At 47.8% G+C, this 20,502-nt stretch overlaps 1 protein-coding gene across 5 annotated transcripts in view; it reads left to right on the top strand.

The window, feature by feature from the left end:
• WWOX (WW domain containing oxidoreductase) overlaps positions 1 to 20,502 on the top strand; it is a 960,840-nt gene that overhangs the window by 299,576 nt on the left and 640,762 nt on the right. Inside the window, exon 9 of one of the 5 annotated variants that reach the window (XM_021097055.1) lies at positions 17,774 to 20,502. This exon is cut by the window's right edge and continues 33,946 nt beyond it. The exons of 3 other annotated variants lie outside the window; for them this stretch is intronic. In XM_021097055.1, the coding sequence (XP_020952714.1) occupies positions 17,774 to 17,815 (42 nt within the window). In that variant the 3' untranslated portion in view covers positions 17,816 to 20,502. Of the gene's footprint in view, positions 1 to 1,511 lie in introns of all 5 variants that reach the window. One more of the 5 variants, XM_021097056.1, reaches the window with a different exon arrangement.

Below are 20,502 nucleotides of genomic sequence, written 5' to 3'. Positions count from 1 at the left end.
CAAAGAGAAGAGAGAGTCCACCGACCCGGAGGTGGCACAGCCCTGTGTGACCAGGCGCACCGAATGGCCCTCTCCTCACTTTTGCCAGTTCTCTTTGTTCCAGGCAAGGCAGTGGGCCTGAGCCACGTTCCCAGGGAGAGGATTTCACTGCAGGATCACTGCCGGGAAGCAAGGGGTGTCAGGGCTGTCTTAGAGTCTGCCTGTCACACTTGAAAAGCCAGTTTTATTTGGTCTTCTTGGGGCGGTGCCTTTTGGTGGCAGTTTACTCCCAGACCTTGCTGGTTCTTGGCCTCGAGCCGCAGTGTTTGTTACCAGTGCCGGTATCTTGGCTTGCTGTTCTCCTGTTTCATCCTTGCTGTGTTCTTGTCTTTCCTCTTTCTGAGCTGAGAGGTACCAGATGCACCCATTTCAAAAAAAACATGTATATATTTATGCATTTTTGTCTCATGATGGGAGATAAGATTTAGTCCTTTAATAAGAAAGGATATGAAAAGAATAAAGAAATCCGTGGATTATGTTTCTAAAGTCAAGTATTTATTTTCATGCTGCTTTAGTAGGGGTTGGAGAGGAATGTTAATCAGTGGCCTACACTTTCTTTCTGAAGAAACACCTATTCCCAAGATTTGGATTGAGTTTAAAAAATTGACCGGAGATTCTGGTCTTTTTTTTTTTTTTTTTTTTTTTTTTAAGCCATAAAAGTAGATAAGGTTCACCAATCATGTCAAAGCCCTGTAGAATGTTATTCTTATTCCAGACTATGAATTGTCTCCATAATTTTGGTTGTTATAGTTTGGGTGGTCTGTTGTTTTGTTTTGTTTTGTTTTTAATAGGAATCTAAGAAGGAAGACTTCTATTTTGCTATTTGCAGAAAACAGATTTTTGAATGTGAAGTTTGATTTTCATATTCTAACACTATTCCTGTTAAAACGTGTAATAGACTAGCGTATTTAGTAATATTCCAATTTCCCCTATGAAATATCGAGGCTTTTTACCAAGCTGGGGATTTCTGCTTCTCTCCATGTAGCACCTTGTAGAGGCTCTCCCTCACTGGAAACATTTTATCCTTGGGTTTCATACGATGGGGTCTCTTTAATCATTTACATTTTTGAAAAAAAGAAAGTGAAATATTCTTTATGAAGCCAAAGTCATCTACGGGAGTGCATGGTGTTTGTTCAGCTGGATATCTTATTTATTTGAAGTACTAAGAGAAATCTCTCCTGACTGCTCAAAAAAGGGAAGAATAAACAGTAAGAGTGTCCAAGTCATCTGAGCCAGAGAGTCCCTCCTTTCACAGAAAAGTTATAAAAAGTATATCTGCGAGATCCAAAAAAAATAACTGTATATCAACTACTGAGACCTTCATAATGTTTTCTTAGTATTCTCACTCCTTAAAAGAAAGAAAGAAAAAAAAAAAAAAGCCCTGTAAAACCTAGGAAGGTTAGAATTTTTTTTAATGTATTTTTAATATTCTAGGCAGGTGACTGCAGTCAGTCTGTTTTTACTTCTTACAGCGTCCGCACCTTCCCTGGCTGGCGTGCTGGCATGCTTGAGTGCCATCCGTCTCTTTGCTGATGCTCTGTGTCGGTGAAAGACCAGGTCACACAGTTAGAATGCTGAGATCTCAGCATCAACCCCGGCACATTTCCCAGAGAGAAGACACCAAGATGTTGCAAAGAAAAAAAAGAGTTACAGCGTATTTCAAAAGGAGATTCTGGAGCACACCCAGTCATGAAAATGAGAGGGGTCTTCTCTCATTGTCTCCTTTGCAGCCATTGGCGATGGGCTGCCTGTTTCTTATGGGTGAAGAGGGGGGATCACAGAGGGTTCCTGTCTGCTGAGCCTGAAGGGATCTCTTTTCTGCCGCCGTGTGTTTTCCCCATCAGCCGTAAGCTTGTGTGCTACATTGCCCGAAGCCCCTTGTTCTCAGTGCCAGGTTCAAGGCTCTGCTGGGTTCATGTTCGAACCCAGAGTGGAGGCCTTTTTTAGTCAAAGCTGGAATCAAAAACAAGTTAGAAATTTGGCTTATCTTTGCCAAGCCCACCTGTCCATTGGCAGCCTCCGCGATGGTCTGTGGCGTGTGGATCTGACACGTATTCAGAGTAGGGGGAGGTTCGCTGAGAGTGGTCCCTGTGTAAGTGTGTGTTCTCTAGGCTCCCAGGACAGAGCAGCCAACATCGACGGGAACCATGGCTCCTGTTTATCAGCGCTCACCTGTGCCAAGAGCCCCCTCTCTGTTCCTCCCATGCATTGACCCATTCAGTGCCCACCGCCCCTCTAACTGAATGAGGCGAGTGGGCAGAGGAGAGCACGGGGGCCTGTCGTGCAAAAGAAGAATGCATTGCAGTGTCTCAGGCCAGGCATGGGCTTCCGAGTCCTGGCCCTTCTTCCTGATGCCCCCGTCATCACGGGCAAGTGACGCTACCTCTGTGGACCTGGGCTTGTCCTCATCTCTGCCACAAGGGGAAACTAGTTTCCACATCTTGAGGTTGTTGGAGGACGAGGGCACAGGCCAACCCTATGGCATGTGCTGGTTTTCTCTGTATCCTTCCAGTCAGTGGGACCTTTCCTGAAATCTCACTGCCATCTAAGGACATGTAGGGAGCTCTTGTCCAAGATCTTGTCTGTCATTTGGCCCCCAAACGTATCAAGCCACTGCTCATGAGAAATGCCCTTTAACTCTGAACTCCCAGCAAGACCCCTGAGGAGCTGCCACAGTATCTTCCTCTTGACAATGCAATTATAACAATGTATTGTTGCAGCTCCTCGTCCGATTTTGTGCTTTTTCAAATCATATTAATGCTCATGATGGCCTTTCAGCTTCCTTTGGTCTTTAGTGACTGTAATACATTTTGTTCCCTTGTTCTACGCTTGTTCTCAAGTCACCTTAAACCTGTTTTTGGAAGCAGCTTCGATATGAATTAATAACATGATTTAGTTTGAAGTAGAGGCATATTCCAGTGATTCTCTTAATAACACTGGCCCCAAAGCAACTTTCTCTCCGTATGTACTTTTGGACATAGGTCTGTATGGTCCATGTTTAACCAAAGAGATTGTACAACACCTTTGAAAAAAGTGTTGCAAAAGCATCTGCTCTTCAGAACTATAAACCTTTCACCTTTTTTTTTTCTCTGTGTGATTTACATAATAGTAGTTACAATTGCTGTGAGCAGCGTGCCTGTTGCCAGAATAGTAGACTTTTAATCAGACATGGATGAGTATGTGTGTATATTGATTCATAGCTCTTTAAGGGCCGGGTCAGTAGATATTTGTCCCTTTTTTTTGGTCTTTTCCCCTGTGCCCAGTATTGTTTTCCAGGAAGCTATTCGTATCTTAAAACCTACCTTTGTGAAGAGTTTCTGTATTTAGTACTCGGTGAACTGGGGCTGGTTGAGAAAGACAGCGGGACCGAGCGAGGGCAACGCACGAGGCCCCATGCTGACAGCAGGAACTCGGTACGTGGGTTTGTCTGTTGCTGTATCAGGCAGATCGGCATGTGTACTTAGAAACTCTGTTTGTGAAGTGGAGGAGGAGGAGAGAAAGCCAGCAGGTTCAGCCCACTATTTGGATCCTAAAGCCTTTAAAAAATTCTGTGTTGATGAATAAAACATTTTAATCAGAACCATATCAACACTGATCAATTTTTTTCATGGGAGTCCAATACAGGGTGAATTCCATTAAGTCAGTGAAATACCTGATCGAGTTGTAAACGGTACAAGATGGTTATGTTGTTGCTTTTTCATAAATTTGTGTGCCTGAACTCCTTTTCCCAGGACCCCCTTTTTTTTGGCGTCTCTTTGTGATGGCTGTTTCAACCAGAAATATGTGTTCTTCATTTGCTAAAAGACCAACCCTTGTTTCTTAGCTGACCTCTGAGAAATTCTTCTGCAGGTCCATTCCAGTATTGTCGGGTTTCTCAGTTAGCCAGACTTGGTCTCTGTACATGTTGATGATCAGATTCTTTCCCAAACTTCCAAAGCCTTGGTTGACTTTGGGGTCTCTTGCCTTTTCTGTGTCGCGGCAGAGCAAGTAATCAAAGCCAGATCAGGGCGTCCCTCCTGTTGTTCCTCCAGAACAGTGTCTTTCAGAGTCGTTCATTTGCCAACTTGTTGAGGTCGCAGCCCACTGTGTGTACACTTAGGCGTGTGCACGTGTATGTGTCTCTGTGTGTGACGTGTGTGTGTGTGCGTGTCCGAAACAGAAGTTCAACGAAACAGACCTCTCATCATGGGCCGTGTCCTCTGCTCGTTTCCTCTTGGATGAATTTCCCTGTTTAAAGTGCTGATAGTGGCCCAGGTTTACCCCCTCGTGGGGTCACCGCTCACTCTGTCAGAATCTCCCCTCTGAAAATTTCTGCTCGCAAACCGTTGGCTCTGGGCCCATCCAAGGAGCGTTCATCCCGTGCTGACGTTGGGGCAGAACATTCGAAAGTGAGCACATCCTTTTCCTTGGCCTCTGGGTGCTTACGTTCAAAGGGCTGGAGATGGGAAGGAGCTTAGAGTGAGGCAAGGTGGGACCGCCCCAGCATAGTGCTTTTCTGCCCTGGGGGTGGACCTGAGAGTCGTCGGGCGAAGCTGTCTCGGGGAGATGATGGGCAGGAGGTGAGCTTGTAAGCAGGAGGGGAGGATGACCTTGCAGCCGTGAGGGCCGGGGCCAGGACCAGGGACAGGTGGAAGAGGGTGCTTCAGAACCTCAGGAATCAAGCCAAACAAGGTTTTAGTGCCGTGTTTCAAAAAAATCAAATACGTGCCAAAACGTCATGATGTACAAAGTTCCAGGTTTTAAATCCAGGTAGGATCCTTGTTACAGCAAAGGCTCGAGCAATGAACATGGATTTCAGGTGAGACGGGAGCTGAAGGAAAAAAAAAATACATTGCAGGCCTGGCTATGGATCGGGGCATCTCATGATTTCATATTCAAATTGATGATGAGACGTGCCTGCTGTGGCACAGTGGGTTAAGGATCCGACTGCAGTGGCTCAGGTTTGATTCCCAGTCGGATGCAGTGCTTTCAAGGTTCTGGCCTTGGCGTGGTTCTGGCTCAAATTCATTCCTGGCCCAGGAACTTCCATGTGCTCTGAATGCGGCCGTGAAAGAAAATCGTGATAGTTACGGTAAGATGACGACAACGATGGTGACAGCAGGACGTACCACTTGTTGAGCAGTTGCTGTGTGCCACCACCTGGGCTTGCACCTTATCCGTTGCTCACATGTGAGTCTTTGGGTGGTATTCCCTGTTACTACCAAGAAAGCTTGGAGGAAGCGAGCAAGCTGTTGAAGGTGGCGGCGTGGAGATTCAGGCCCTTCCCCGCTGGAGTGAAGCACCGAGCGCCAAGGCCCTACCGCCTGCGGTCGCTCTTGGCTTTCACTGTCCCTGGCCTGCAGAGAGGCCATTCTCATGACAGCCAGGAAGTGAGTTGAAAGAGGCAGAGTTTTCTTAGCCTAAAGACCAAGAGAGAGGCTGAAAGAATGGACCCTTTAGAAATCCTGTGAGCTGGTACAGAGACAGCACTGAGGACCAAGAGGCGGGAGAAATAATGCTCTTAATGTTGCAAAAGTAGAAGTGGAAAGAACTTCCCGTGTGGTAACCGAAGATGGGAGGTAAACGGAAAGACGATATATGGATACACGCATTGTGGCTGAATTTGGTGAGATGCCCACATATGCGTGCGTGCAGACGCACGAGCGCAGGAAAATATCTAATAGTTATGTTTTATTTAGGGCATAACAAATTATTATCCTGTCTTTTTAAAAGCAGTTGGCTTAAATTCTTGCTTAAGGATATCTGATGGAGTTAATAGGGGACTATATTTTAACGTAACATATTTTTCGTTCAGCTAGGTGTAATGTTTATTTCTAGAAGTAATTACTAGAATTGCAAACCACCGGTGCTTCAGAAACATCTTAACATGTCTTTTTTGGTGTTGCCACTTAATGAGTGATGTAAGACAGCGTCTAAGGAGAGAATATTTAGAGTATCTACGCATGTCACTTGTATAATCTATCTAAAAATGATCTTGCCTATTCACTATTTAAATAGCTGTGGCCTTTTAGTGAGTACCAACACTAACAAACCGTGTACACGTGATTTAAAGTATGTAATGAGATTTGCAGTGCCATCTGATGATGAAACTACAGAATTAGTGAGCACAGCATTGACCCATCATCCTTATAAAGAGCTGTTTGCATTGTGACCAACCCCCTTATGGGCTGGCAGCATGTCTGCAAGTGATATCTTCACCGATGCCCCCGGAAGGATGGTCTACCTGATGCTGGAGTGCCCCTCGCAGTGTGCCTGCCTCTGATGTTAATCTGTGCGCCCAGGAGAGTTGGCAGTGTTCAGACCCGCTGGTGATGTGCTGACTGTGCATGTCCGCCCCCCTCTTGTTCATTGTGTTACTGTGGTCCTCATTAAAGGCCTTTCCAGGGCCTTTCTCACATCTCTGATGGTGGTTCTTCCAAAGCAAGCTTGTCCCAGGGCAGCAAAAGCTCTCCTGCCAACATGCCCCTTCACCGCTTTGAATGCAATGGCAAAACGCTTTCGCATTCAGTCCAGATTAGCCGCTCGTTCTCTAGGTGCTTTCAAGGGAATGACTCATCACAGTTCTTGGGGCACAGAGCTTCAGCATGCAAGGGTCGCTTTGTGACTTAAGCGTCTGTCCTGAGCAAGTGAAGGTGAATTCCACCAAAATCAGTGGAAAGAAAGACAAAAAGCTCTTTTTACCTGACTTTAAAAAGAAAAAATCACAGATCTTTATTTCCCAAATGCTAAGCTTTCTTTTGGGAGATCTTAATATTTTGGGGATCACAGAGGGGAGCGTGTAAACAGAACGTGAACTTAGCCCTTTCACTGGACTCAGCAACTTTCCTGACTCCCTTTTTCTCCATAAGGAAACCGAGGAATCCCCCACAGATGAAGGGGCACAGCTTGATCTGGTCCAGCTTGGTCTAGAGACTCTGTTTCAGTATTTATTCCACCTTCCCTGATTCCCTGCCATTGATTCAGCACCTTTTGGCTTAAACATTTACTTATCTTTGTATCCCATGTCTAGAGTATATGTGGTCTTACGTTAAATTAGCGTTCAGCATTTGCTAGACAGAATATAAGTTTATAAAATTTAATCAACAAGCAGAATATATATCAACCAGTTTTAGCATTAGTCGTATGGTATTAAAAATGTATGGGACTTCCCTGGTGGCTCAGCGGTTAAGGATCCAGTCTTGTCACTGCTATGGCTCGGGTTGCCACTGGGTGCAGGTTTGATTCCCTGGCCCAGGAACCTCCACATGCCATGGGCGTGGCCAAAAAACCCAGTACGTATATATGCACAAAAATACTTATGTACACTCATATCACTACCGGTGGATGCCAGTAGGTGGCGCTCTGTTTCACCCGTGGGTGGCTTAGCCTGGAATTGGCTTGTAGAATGTGGCAGGAAAGTGATGGAATGACTAGTGTGTCTTTCTTGGGCCTCGAGCAGATGAAAAAAACCTTCATTCCCAACAGTTTCCATTCCCCATGTCACCTCCGTATTTAATTTACTTCACTTACATGACTACTTGAAGTTTTCCCAGGTGAGTTGCTCCTATTCATTATAACCTGGAGGAGTGGGATTAGTAAACGAGTGGCTTATACTTTCCAAAGGGAGGCCAGTGGATGGTGACATGGGAAGAACTGATCTGCCAGCAGCTTGCGTGATGGGGTGAACTGAGGGCACCTGAGCCATCTCAGGGGCCCAGGTTGTCATAACCTAGAGGTTACCCAGGCCATGACCTTGCATTTAGAGAGTCAGAAACTGAACCCCGAATGTTAGGCGACTGTTTCAAGTTCTTACCAAAAGAGGGTGTTTCCGCAGCACAATGAAAAGGTTTCGCTCAAGTGGCCCGTCCAGTGTTTGGAATGAATGCGTATTTCTTGTGTGATTGGATATTTCAGTGGCTGGAGAGCTGGCATTATGCTGTAAGTTCAGTTAGTCGGTTTTCTGCGTCTCCTGAGTAAAGGGCTATGATAGTCGAGCATTTTTGCCTTCATCCCAAGAAACACCTTTCCTCCTCCTTCTCTTCTTCTTCTTCTGGGTCTCCAGCCACAGAGGTCAGGACTGCTATTCTCTGTGTTACTTGGTTTTGCTTTCCTTCCAATTCATTGATCTGTATGGTCTCTACGCGTGAGTGAGTGTGGCGCGTGCTTTAGTTGTGAGCTCTCAGACGTCAGTGCCTTTTTAGGGAGCAAGATTTACCTTCTGCACTTGCATGCGCTATTGTTACAGGCTGCTGGTGTTGGGATGTTCTTCTAGTTTAAATGTGGGTAAGTATTTTAAAAGGATGTCAGTGGCTTGCCTACATTCTCATTCAGCCTGAAGGCCTTCTTGTTGTTACAAAGGAAACATTGCAAGATCCAATTTAAAAAACTCAAGACGTTGGGCTTTTCTTGTGGTACAGTGGGTTAAGGTTCTGGTGTTGTCACTGCCGAGGCCCAGTTTCCATCCCTGGCCCAGGAACTTCCACATGCTGTGGGTGTGGCCAAAAAGACCCTGCCAAAACAAAGCCCCCCAAATTCCAAGAAATGGCGTATAATAGAATAAATGGCTTTCTCCCAAACCCCTTGTACCACCACAGAGCTCCTCTAATCTGATGCTGGAATGTCTCAGAACCACCTTTGATTAGCTTGCTCTTATTTTGCTTTTTTTGTTAATTAATTGCTCCCAGATTAGCTGCATAGGAACTTGGGTGTTGCTTTGATGCCTACCGAGATCTCTATTCAGTTCTAGAAGCGATTTTATTTTGAAAGTCTTTACCTATCAGTCTCAGCAGCTTCTGTCTGTTCAGGACAAACACACACCTCTCTGGGGCCTCTCACAGTGTTGGTGCTGCAGCTCCATGCGGGGTATGTAATGGGCGAGGGGAGTCACAACTTGGGGTCCCCGTAGGCAGGTTTCCCGTCTTTCCAGACATCTGCCTGCCTGTACATGTATTTTTATTGACATACACAGTTAGGGAAATTAAATAAAGCACATTTTAAAAACTATTTCAAGACCTAGAGAAATACCTAATTGTTTCTCTTTGTGTACATCCAGAGTGATGTTCCTGCAGCAAAAGACTATTTCACATTGGCTTCCTCCCCTCCCTTGAAATTAATCAAGTGCGGATGCTGCGTTAACTTTCTCAGCTGGGAACCACCAGCCCACAGGACTCCAGGCTCATGTGATGTGCCGAGAGTTAAACACAGGGACCCCCGAGTATGGAGGTGACAAGAATATTCATAAAGTCAGGCTACGCGCGTCCCTGGAAGGGAATACGGCAGCAGGCGGTGTTTCTCTGGTGCCCATAAAACCAGATCCACACGGCAGCTTGATCTGTGGGTGATGGGGATTTTGCTGATGATTTTAAAAATCAGGGCTAGTTTACTCTTATTGTTTTTTGGGTATTTTAGAATATACTTTTGCATGTGGTTTTAAACTGTTGTGTCTCTAGCAGGAATTAGATTGAGTGCCATCATTTCTCTGGAGGTCACTTAGCCCCCACTTAACCAGCCCTCTCTGCTGTCACTTTGCGCATTCATGGTGACTTTTGGCATGAGTTCATTCTTACTTTTCCCGTGGGGCCTGGCGTGGGGTGGGGTCTCCTTGCAGCAAGGTAACGTGGGAATGCATATGGCACAGGTGAGGTGTCCATCAGTAACCTGAGGAAGTGGAAAGCCACCCACAGATTCTCAAGGTAGCCTGTGAAATCTTCTGTTTGTCTTTAAGAAGCTGAATCAGGACAGAAGCCAAGAGTCACCGACATCATTGTCCTGCTTTTCAGTAGGTTCCGAGTTAGCAGCTTGTGTACCTGCATCTAAATGAGCGTTGTTAGCGTATAATAAGTCCCATTCATTCTCATGCTTGAACTGATGGCGGGTGACCCTACCAGATAGATTAAGTGCTCCTTGGCAGGCTCTGCTTCCCAGAGAGTCCACGTGGCTTTCCGTTGAAATCGTCCTGAAAGGGGCACCCGCCTTTAGAGCAGCCCTGTATCGGGAGCGTCGTCACGTGAGTGTCCTTTGGTGTGTTTTCAGAGTTGCAGGGTGACTCTGGGAGGGCAGAGAAGAAGCACTTGTTGGGTGTGAGGCCGTGGACCGAGTGCTTTTTGCGTGTCCTCACACGTCCTCTGCGTCCACAGGTAAAGTAGGGTTTGAATTCTCAGACCCCATTACAGGCGCGGGCAGCGGCAGCCGTGCGTGAGCGGCCTCGCGCCTCTTGCTAGAAAGCGGCAGAGCTGAGCTGCTGACCCTGCCCAGGGCAGCTCACTGCTCCTGGAAGCGCGCCAGGGCTCCTGCGGTTCCACCCCTGGCCCCAGGGCTGAGCTTGGTTTCCTGGCTTTTCTCCTCTGGTTCTAGGGTGGTAGGACTGCCCGGGAGCTGGCCCGCCCCTCGGTCATTCGGGAACCTCGGTGGTCAGGAATCGGATCGGGACGTGTTGTGAGGCTTGGTCCCATCCTGCCCTTGGACGTGTTGTGACCTGAGGCCTGGAAACCTCGCAGACTGGAGGCTGTGGGGGGGCTGCCCTTTCTGCCGGCAGTGGGGCGGTTTGCGCTCTGTCGTTGGCGCGGTGGCTTTCAGTGCCCTCCTTCCAGCCCGTCGCTGTCCTTTCCTCCTGAGATACCAGTGCTTCAGGTGCCCAGATTTCTGCACACCCGCTGGCCGCTAGAGCCAACTCACGCAGGTAGACACGCAGAGGTTGCCTGTTTCTTGTATAGAACACCAGCCCGAATAACTCCGGTTTTGCAGTTGGTCAGAGAAAAAGCTGGTGTGGCGTTTGCAGATTTGTCCAGTGACCGGCGACAACTTCGCTTCTCAAGAACCAAAGAATAGGGACTTTCCACTGTGGCCCAGTGGGTTAAGAACCTGACCTAGTGTCTGTGAAGATGCAGGTTTGATCCCTGGCCTTGCTTAGTGGGTTAAGGATCTGGCCTTTCCATGAGCTGTGGTGTAGGTTGCAGACGCGGCTTGGATCTGGGGTTGCTGTAGCTGTGGTGTAGACCTTGACTGCAGCTCTGATTCGACCCCTAGCCTGGGAACTTCCATATGCAGTGGGTGCAGCCCTTAAAAAACAAAAAGAAAAAAAACTAAGCAAAAACAAAATAAAAACAAAACAAAAACCCCCAAATCAAAAAAACTAAAGGTAGGCTTGACTGCTTTTAAAATACAACGTGTAATATATTCTGAACCAATCCAAGGACCAGAAGACGAGGTGGTGGGATTCTTGAGCAGTTCTGATGACGTTAAGTATTAGGTGGCTGCTTTATTTGGACTGGATTTTGAATGTGCTCCATTGTATTAGGAAGTATCACCGGCATCTCCTTGCAAGTTTGGGAATATTTTCCCTGAGGATGATGCTGCAGGACACTGGGATATGAATGTTGCTCACCTCATTTGCCACAGTCTTGCCACGAGTACAAGGAGGCCAGCAACCCATGTTTCAGCCCTTACCCGTGGGCGTGCAGCCCAGTGTGGGTGATAACCTGCTTACGGCTCTGTTGTCTTCTGTGTGAGTTTGGTCCTATAAGAAACGTGTAGAATTTCATGTCTGATAGATGATACATAATTAAAATAAAACATGGATGCATGTGGCACTCTCCATGAAAGCTGACCGTAGCTTTCCCAAAGGAGTCTTTTAAATCGGAAAGCCCACCTGCCAAATCCTACGTTCCCTGGGCTTTCTGTCTTTGACACAGGCTCCACCAGCATTCTGCGTCACCAAGCACTATTCTCGCATTGTCATTTATCCCAATGAGGTCCTAATTAGTAAGGCTGGGAAGAGGGCAGAAAAGTGGGAGGATGTTTGGACAGGGTCGAGAGTTCTGGGCATGAGAAACCCGTCTTAGCAGGCCAGCTGTGTGTGCAGTTGATCGTGTTTTATGAAAGACGAACTAAAGAGAAGCCAAACAGGGCTGTTTGCAAGGATCCCCGTGTGAGTACACGTCTCAGCCGGTGATGGGCCAGGAGCAGCTGTTATTTCAGCACAAAGCTGTTTTCAAAATCAGAGCCACTCGCACTCCAAAAACCCTTACCGGTTATGCCCGAGTCCCTTCGATGTGCTCTGTGTAAAAACATAGCGCCAGGAGATGGGACGTGCCCTATGAATTATCCCTTATTTATTATCATCCAGCCCTCCCTTTTCCATCATGCTTGAGAACTACGGGCTAGAGCAGTTCTTAATACTCTATTTATTTTAGGGGAGGAAAATGTTTTTCTTGAACCACCGCATTCATGCAGTACCAACTGCTGGCCGTTTCCCCAGCATTTAAGGAAATATTGTTGCAAGGCTTTTATGTTCTGCACTTCAATCAGCCAGAGCCAGCAGTGTCCCAACAGAAGGACCCTCAGCAGACCGTTTTTAGCATTTTGCTACAATTAAACTCCTCTGGTTTTAGCCCTCAGGCAATTTAGTACCTTTTTACATATGCACATTATGAACTTTTGACCAGGGTCTAACAGTCGTATATTAGAGCGCTGTTCTTGAAAGCAGGCTTAACAAGTTCCTCTGAGTATTGCACTTGGAAGCCAGTTGTGGAAAAGGTAATTGAAGCAACTTGCAGCGCGGCCATTCAGAAGCTCAGCGATGATCCGAGCCATCTCTCTCTGTCTCTCTCTCTCTTTCTCGCTGGCTCGCTCGCTCTCCTTTTTATTTTTCCGCCCCCTCCTTGTTTCCTCTGGAAGCTCGTAGCAAGAGCTTTCAAAGTCCGTGATTGATCTTTTATTCAGTAGCTAACGAGGGCTGTGATTCTATTAGTGCGCTACAAGGCAAGGGAACAGTGATTTAATGAAGTGTCTGGTGAGCCGGCCATAGATTTATCCTGTTGTCGCTAATTTGCAGGGCCGTGGCGAGCAGAAAGGAAACTGTGCTCGCACCGCTATTAAGGAGGCATTTCCTTGGTAAATTGTTGTAAGGTCAGGTACAGTTATCTCAGCCCCGGCAGTGCCTTCCCCCTCAGTGTCTGCAGATGACAGCCTCCGTGCTGAGCGCGCGCTGGAGCGGAACCGGGAGATCAGAGGTCCGTCTCCGAGTCGCCCTGAGCGGCGGCAGGAGCCGATGAACTGCCAAGCAGGAGTAATAGAGTCATAATTGGTGATTAGAACTGGAAAGGTGCAATAACATCTTAATACAAACTGGCGTATGTTATAGTTACTGTCAGTTGTTGTAAACTCTCCCCGCCGCCGCCTGGACCAGTTCCCTTCCCCTTGATTAGCTCTGAGGATGGAGGCAGCGGCTGCCAGGACGGCCATGCCAAGAGCATCCAAACCATGACGGTGGCCCTAGGCCTCGCCCCGTCCTGGCTCTTTCTCTTGGGCACCAGCACTTGGCCCCCTTGGAAGCCGCCACGGTAACCTTTCCCCACGGGTCTGGGAGAACTGGCATGTCACAGCTGGCCTCCAGTGTCCCTTCTCCCCAGGAGCAGGGACATTTATGCACCCTAGCTTGGAGGCTCTTTGGACTTGTATTTGCCTTTGCAAAGGGGAGGTATTTGCCTCGTGTCAGATCCCTTTCCCACGGCAGTCCTGTGTTCACCGGAACAGATTTGGTCTTGCTGTGCCAGGAGGAGCACAGGAAAGAAGATAAATACGCAACATGAAAGGAATTTGCATTTGAGGTTGACATTTTGCAGAACGCAGGGGGCTATTTCAGGTGCAGTGCACCTGCTCGAGTGCCCTTGCAGGTATGTGTAGGTGGTGGCCATCCGTGGGAAAGGCTAATTGAAGGAATTCTTTTACGAGTCTTCATGAAATGCCAAGATAGCTGAAAGGACATCCCCTTAAAAATCAAGGTGTCCATTTGCAAATTTCTGTGTGGCTGGAAATTTTTGACACTCCATTGTTATTCTTTAAATTCATAGAAGAAGAAGCTCTCCAGCATTGTCCAGATGTGATGAGTAGTAAGTATTTGTGATAAGTATAGCTGGCTGGTCACTTGTTTGGTGTCAGGTGGGGTCAGACAGGGCCCAATGAGAGGAGATGATGAGACAGTGTGTATGGATGCACTTCACATCTGGCACATAGCAGGTTCTCCACTCTTGTTTGCCTCCGTGGTTGTGGCATCTATTGGGCAAAGTCCTCCTGTCAGGTTTTCAGCCCCGTCTATAAAACTTGGGCAGTTCTCAAGCTTACCTCACCCCAGTGCTGATACGTGTTAGGGTTGTTGTTTGTGGTCAAGTGAAGAGTATAAATGGTGTTTTATTATAATAGGGCTCTGTTTGCAAATGATCATCTGGATGATGAAAAACAGCAAGTCAAACCTCCCAGTTTCTCAGTACAGACCTTTGGGCCTCAGGACAGTCGTGTTCAATTTTGTAACGGTGGCGGGGCTGCCATTTGATTCGGTTTTTGGCCTGGTGATCACAGCCTAGGACACACAGGCAGCGGCATGTTGTAGAGGATGCGAAGTTCGTGGGAGCACGTCCACACCAATGGAGGCCTGGCTAGGGCTCTGGCTGATCTGTCCTGGAGAGATGTGGCCTGGGGAGGGCTCGCGTGCAAGGCTCATTGCTCAGCATGGCGGCTGCACTGGTAAGTGCAACATTAAACACAATTGAGAGGAAGGGAGGGAAGGAAGGAAGAGAGAAGGGTGGCGGGGAAGAGTAAGGGAGAGCGGGCGAGAGGAGTGGTCCAGAGAGAGGAGGCGCCTCCAGCTAGAGGGGGAGGAGGAAAGAGTTCACCGAGAGCAGAGCCCACGGTCCCTGCTGGAATCTGTTGCGTGCTTACTGTGTGCCCACATCTCGTGTAACTTAATGACAATCTCCATTTCCTAGGTGATAAAGCTGTAGGTTAGAAGCCATATCCGAGGCAGAGGCAGCATTTGAACCCTGATCTATCTGCACTTCCTGCCTGTCTGTGGATGCAGACGGGCAGTCCTCTCTCAGGCTGCTCCTGCCCTGTTCTTCCTGGGGCGGCCTCGTTTCTCTAACGGTCTGACAATGGCAGGACCCCCCCACCCCTTACATTTCTGTGCAGGCCTCCATTCAGCTTTTGTGTTGGACACACAGACAACAGATCCTCCATTTGAGGTCATGCTGGTGGACTATAAATAAGGAAAATCAGGAGAAGGAGAAACAGAATAATACAAATGCCCCTTTCTAAAGTGGATGAGTGACCTGGGTTGGAAATCATGCTGATTTTGACCTATAAACTGCTCAGCCTACTGTGTGCTTTCCCTAAGTGGCCCTGAGGGAAGATTCGTGAACGAACTCTCTGTTCTGTCCCATGAGCCCACGCTCAGAGGTTGGGACAGTATCCCTCCGTGATGGACCTTTTTTCACTAACAGCTACATGGACTCATAACTGCCTAACCTAACAGGCTTTCCAGGAATGGGTAATATTTTCCACTTATACAACCTGTATTGGTAATAAACTCCCTGTATGTTTATGTTAAAAAATTTTATTGAAGTTGATTTACAATATTTACAGATGTGTAGCGAAGTATATAAGCATTTATATACTTATGTATATGTGTGTGTATTTTCAGATTATTTTCCTTAAGTTATTCCAAGATATTGAATATGGGTCACTGTGTCATACAGTGCGTCCTTGTTGCTTACATGTTTTTTGTTTAGAAGTTTGTATCTTTTATTTTTTTTTATTTTTATTTTTTTTTTGGTCTTTTGTCTTTTTTTTTGTTGTTGTTGTTGCTATTTCTTGGGCCGCTCCCGCGGCATATGGAGGTTCCCAGGCTAGGGGTCCAATCGGAGCTGTAGCTGCCAGCCTACGCCAGAGCCACAGCAACGCGGGATCCGAGCCGCGTCTGCAACCTACACCACAGCTCACGGCAACGCCGGATCGTTAACCCACTGAGCAAGGGCAGGGACCGAACCCGCAACCTCATGGTTCCTAGTCGGATTCGTTAACCACTGCGCCACGACGGGAACTCCTAGAAGTTTGTATCTTTTAATCACATACTCTTCGTTTATCCTTCTCCCCATAAGCTCCCCATTTAAATATTCCTTGCTAAATATTACCCATTGTTAGCAGACACAGGTAGTGTCATGACTTCGTTTTTTAAAGTATTGGATGTTTCATGGATTTATTTTTCCTTTTTGAACAACTGCAGTGACAATGTCAGGTCCTCAACCTGCCATGCCACAGGGGAACTCCAGAGTTAACCATTTTAAAGTATGCACCTCAGTGACATTTTATTCACAGTATTGTACAGTTCTAAAGCGGCATCACTTCATTCGGGAACCCCACATGCATGAGCAGTCATTCGCTACCCCCCAGCTGCAGCTGCTGTCACCACAAACCTGCACTCTGTCTCTATAGTTTCGCCTCTTCTGGATATTTCACATAAATGGACCCCTGTGCCAGGCGACCATTTGTGTCTGATGTGACAGCGTCTTTTATTTGAAACATACATGGTGCCCATCTGAATGCATCTCGGTTCTGGCAGTGTCATCGCAGCAGCTCAGGTCGCTGCTGTGGCGCGGGTTCGGTTCCTGACCTGGGAATTTCCACATGCCATGTGCACAGCCAAAAGAAATAAAGAATTAAAATGGTGAGCTTGAGGACATGTGAATTTCACCTGAAAGAGCAAAGACACCTTGGCACGTGGTGCCTGTTAAGCCGTTCTTTCTTCTTCCACGCATGCTGAGCCATCTCAGGCTTAGTGCACGGGAGGACTTGATTGGGCCGTGCGATGCCCAGGTAAACAGATCTCAGGAACCCACCCCCGCCCCGGGCCGGAGACACGCACTTCCCTGGTCATTTCTCCACCACGCTATTGATCAGTTGTGTGTTCGCCTGTGTTATTAATAATGTATACCTTGAAAAATCTATATGCATTATCGTCTTTGATCTTGTCATGAATTTCAAAGCCAAGGATTCCATTTTCTGTTTTCTTTTTCTTTTTTTAAAACAAAATTCGAAGAGGGAGAATGCAAATAGTTTGAAAACTTCTTTCTCCCCTTTCTAGTGGAGAATTTCTTGCTGATCTGCATTGCCACTAGTGTGGGGTGTGTGTGTGCTTGTGTGTGATACACACACACATCCAGGTATGTACACACACACACACACACGCACGCACGCATATTTTAAGGAGAGAAATAGAAAACAGACATTTGGTTCAAACTTACCCTGTTCTAGACGTGGGGAATATTTTAATACGAGACAACATATCTTGTAGATTAAAACAGAAATTAAAGATTTTAGACTAAGGCACCATCAAAGCCTCTCTTTTCATTGTTCTTTTATTGTTTATTGACTTCAGAAAGACTTTTGAGTTTAAACTGACTTTAATGTCTCTTGAATACTCTTTTGTAAAATGACTTTGAAAACTCGGGGATAATGTCTTCATTAAGTGGAGAAAAATCTTGGGGAAAAATATCACTGTAAGTTGGTTTTCATTAGAGTAGAAAGAGATAAAGCTTTGCTTAATTAATGTCTGTTTTCCCTCTGTTCAGAATTGTAAGGGAAAAAGGGGGCTGGAATTAGTACTGATAAAAGCTCGAAATAGGCGTAGCATAGAAACTTTTTTCCTCCTTTTCTTCGAATTTAGAAGACCATACCTCATACAGCTCTGGAAACAGTATTGGAATATTTTGGGCCCCCGGACTTTCTGTCTATAAAATGACTCAAATACAGTGACACCAGGCTCCCTGACTCTTGCTGTCTTTGGCTTCATTTTCTTTTTTTCTTTGTTTCCAACACTGCTTTAGAAATCGAACATCAAACATTTGTGGGAGAGGCATCTACTGATATCTTTTTAATCTCCTTAAAAAAAAAAAAATCCATCCTCTCCCCGCTCCTTTCTCAGACACACTCGTCGGAACCCCGCTCCTTCAGAAGATCTGGCTGATCCTCCCAGCGGTCGTATCCTTCTGACGGTACGTTGTTCATAGCAGAAGGGAGAATTGCAGGATCGAGCACCACCCAGCCAAGCTCAAACCCCTCATCTCTTGTTGGGACCCGGCCTCACCCGCGCTCCTCCCAGGCGATGCACCTGCTCCTCCATGGGGGAGGTGCCTGTCCCTCCCTCCTCGGATTCCTCAGTGACGCTGCAGCCTCATGGGGAGAGGAGACAGCGTGGTCAAGTGGGACGAGCACAGGGCTTGGCATCAGACGGACCTGGCACACATCCTGTGTCTGCACTGACCTAGGGCAGGCTCAGCCAGTGACAGTGAGACTCTCTGAGTCTCAGTGTCCTCATCTGTGAAATGGGGATAACAGCACTTATGTCAGAGTTTTGGATGGGTCAGGTGGGGTGGGGTGCTGTTACTGTCCACATTCTGATTTTAGCACCCCCCTCCCCCCGTACTGCCACTTCATGCTGCGTAACAACAGCTCCGTTCTGGCTCTTTCTTTTGAAGTAGCTGACACTTGAAAAGGCTTCTCTCTTTACCTTTTCTTTCCCAGAAAAGCATATTCAAGGGGACGGCTTTCAGTGCCATGATGTCTTACCCCTAACACTTCTGAGCGACTGCGCTGTCTCTGTCATGTCCCTCGATGGATGGACAGGGGGATTTTGCTTTAACTCTTGGGCAGTCCTGCCGGCCTGACACCTTTCAGGTGCTCACGTGCCGTGGGGTCAGCGGTTCCAGAGGGAGAGGTACATACATCCTGCGCGTTTTGAGTACCACAGAGCGCCCAGGTGTGTTATGTAAACCCTCGGGGATGTTTGTATCCTCCACCGAGGAGGGTAATTGAGCCTCCAAACCACCCACCAAGATTTCTGCCTGTAAAATATTTAAGGGCTGGCACTGTAAAGCCATTTGCAGTTTGTTTTCCATCTAGGAGCAAGAGAACAGGGCAAGTAGCGCTGGGAGTACATTCGAAAGCACCAGACTCTAAAGCTACAAAAGGCATCACCTCACAATAGCACTTGGCGAAGCGCTGAAGGCAAACAAAAAGTACACAGAAGAGGGACCAGGGCTCTGAAATTGAGGTGACAGCGCTCCACAGTGCGCGTGATGCTGGTGTTTATAAATCGCCCGTTCCGTGTGAAGCTGGGCGTTCCCTGGCAGTGTACCACGGAGCATGCACAAGGGCTTTTGCATAAAAAGGGTCTCACTAAGAGACGTGAAACACCGAACCTTCCAAGCCTAGCAGGTTGCCGAGGTGTCCCTGTCTCCCTCACACGGTGGGGAGGGTCTGTGGAGGCTGCTTCCGTGTGGACATCCAGGCCGGACGTGCGGGCTTGTGTCTTTCCTCTCCTGGTTTGCAGACGTGTCGCCAGGCATGCTTCTCCTGCTCCCCAAAGAGCCCCAGAAGCCAGGGCAAGGCAATGCTGGGTGACACCAAGCGATGCTCCCAAACAGAGCAGTACGTGTAAGCCGGGCTCGGAGCCAACAAGACGTGGCCGCGATTCCCTGACAGACGTCTCGGTGTTAGATTGCTGTAAAGGTGACGCCAGCTGCTGTAAGAGCAGTCAGCCCACACGGGCCCAGTGGTTCAAACATGGTCCTGTGTTTTTCTCACTTATGTGAGGCCCAAAGTGGTTCTTTGGGTTAGCATGTAGCTCTTTTCCCAGTGACTTCTCAGGGATCCCAGCTCTTTCCATCCCGTGGTCCAGCCATCTCCCAGCCTGGCTTCCAAGGCCAGCTTGGTTGTCCGCATTGAGCTGGTGGACGAGGTGAGAACATGGGGTGTCGTGTGTGGCGGTCTAGGGGTGGCGTCTGTCTGTGGCAGGCGAGAGGCCAGGACATGCAGCCCAGCTGCGTGCCTGTGACGAAGGGGAAGCAGGTGGGGGAACCAGTATGCAGCCTTTGCCCCGGCTGAGGTACTGTCGTCTATCGCTTTTGAGTCCCTCTGGACTCCTTACCTGCCCCATTCTTGATGCTTGACTCTGGAGCGAGCTGGAGATGAGTAAGCCAGCCTCCCTGTCCGCTCTGATCTCAGCCTCTGGCGGCGACAGGACACTGTTCTTATGTCTGCGGAGTCAGGGACTGTGGTCTCCCTTCCACTGCAGGGACTGGAAGGATGAGTGTCAGCTGAGGGTGGCCACGTGACGGTCCTGGCCAGCAGCCACAGCAGAGATGTGTCGCAGGCCTTCTTGGGGACCTCCTTGCTGGCCGGCTGTGGTTGAGCACCGGAGCTGGTGAAATATGTGTGGCCCTTGGGCCAAATCTGCCTGTTTTTACGTGCGCTCTGAACCAAGAGTCCTTTTTACATTTTTAAATGGCTGGGAAAATGTTAAAAGGAAAACAGCGCTTCGTGATACAAGAAAACCAGATGAAATTTAAATCTGATTTTCCTTGAAGTTTTCTTGAAAGCCGGCCTGGCTCATCCATGGACGTGTTGTCTATGCTGCAGCAGCATCGTGGCAGAGTTGAGTCTTTGCAGCAGATGAGCTGGGTCTTGGGAAGCTGACATAGGTACTGACTGCCCTTTGCACACACATTTGCCGACGTGCGGAGGTCCTTGCCCTTCAGGGACCAAGGTCGGAATGTGTCCTTGTCTCGAGGGCTGACACGGCTCTCATGGTTACTTTCGGGAATTCTTTCTCTTCAACATGTCTCCACGCCTGCCTTCCCTGACTCTTCCCTC

The sequence above is a fragment of the Sus scrofa genome, chromosome 6 (genome assembly GCF_000003025.6).
Source record: "Sus scrofa isolate TJ Tabasco breed Duroc chromosome 6, Sscrofa11.1, whole genome shotgun sequence".
NCBI lineage: Eukaryota > Metazoa > Chordata > Mammalia > Artiodactyla > Suidae > Sus > Sus scrofa.
This window is presented reverse-complemented; position numbering and strand designations above follow the sequence as displayed.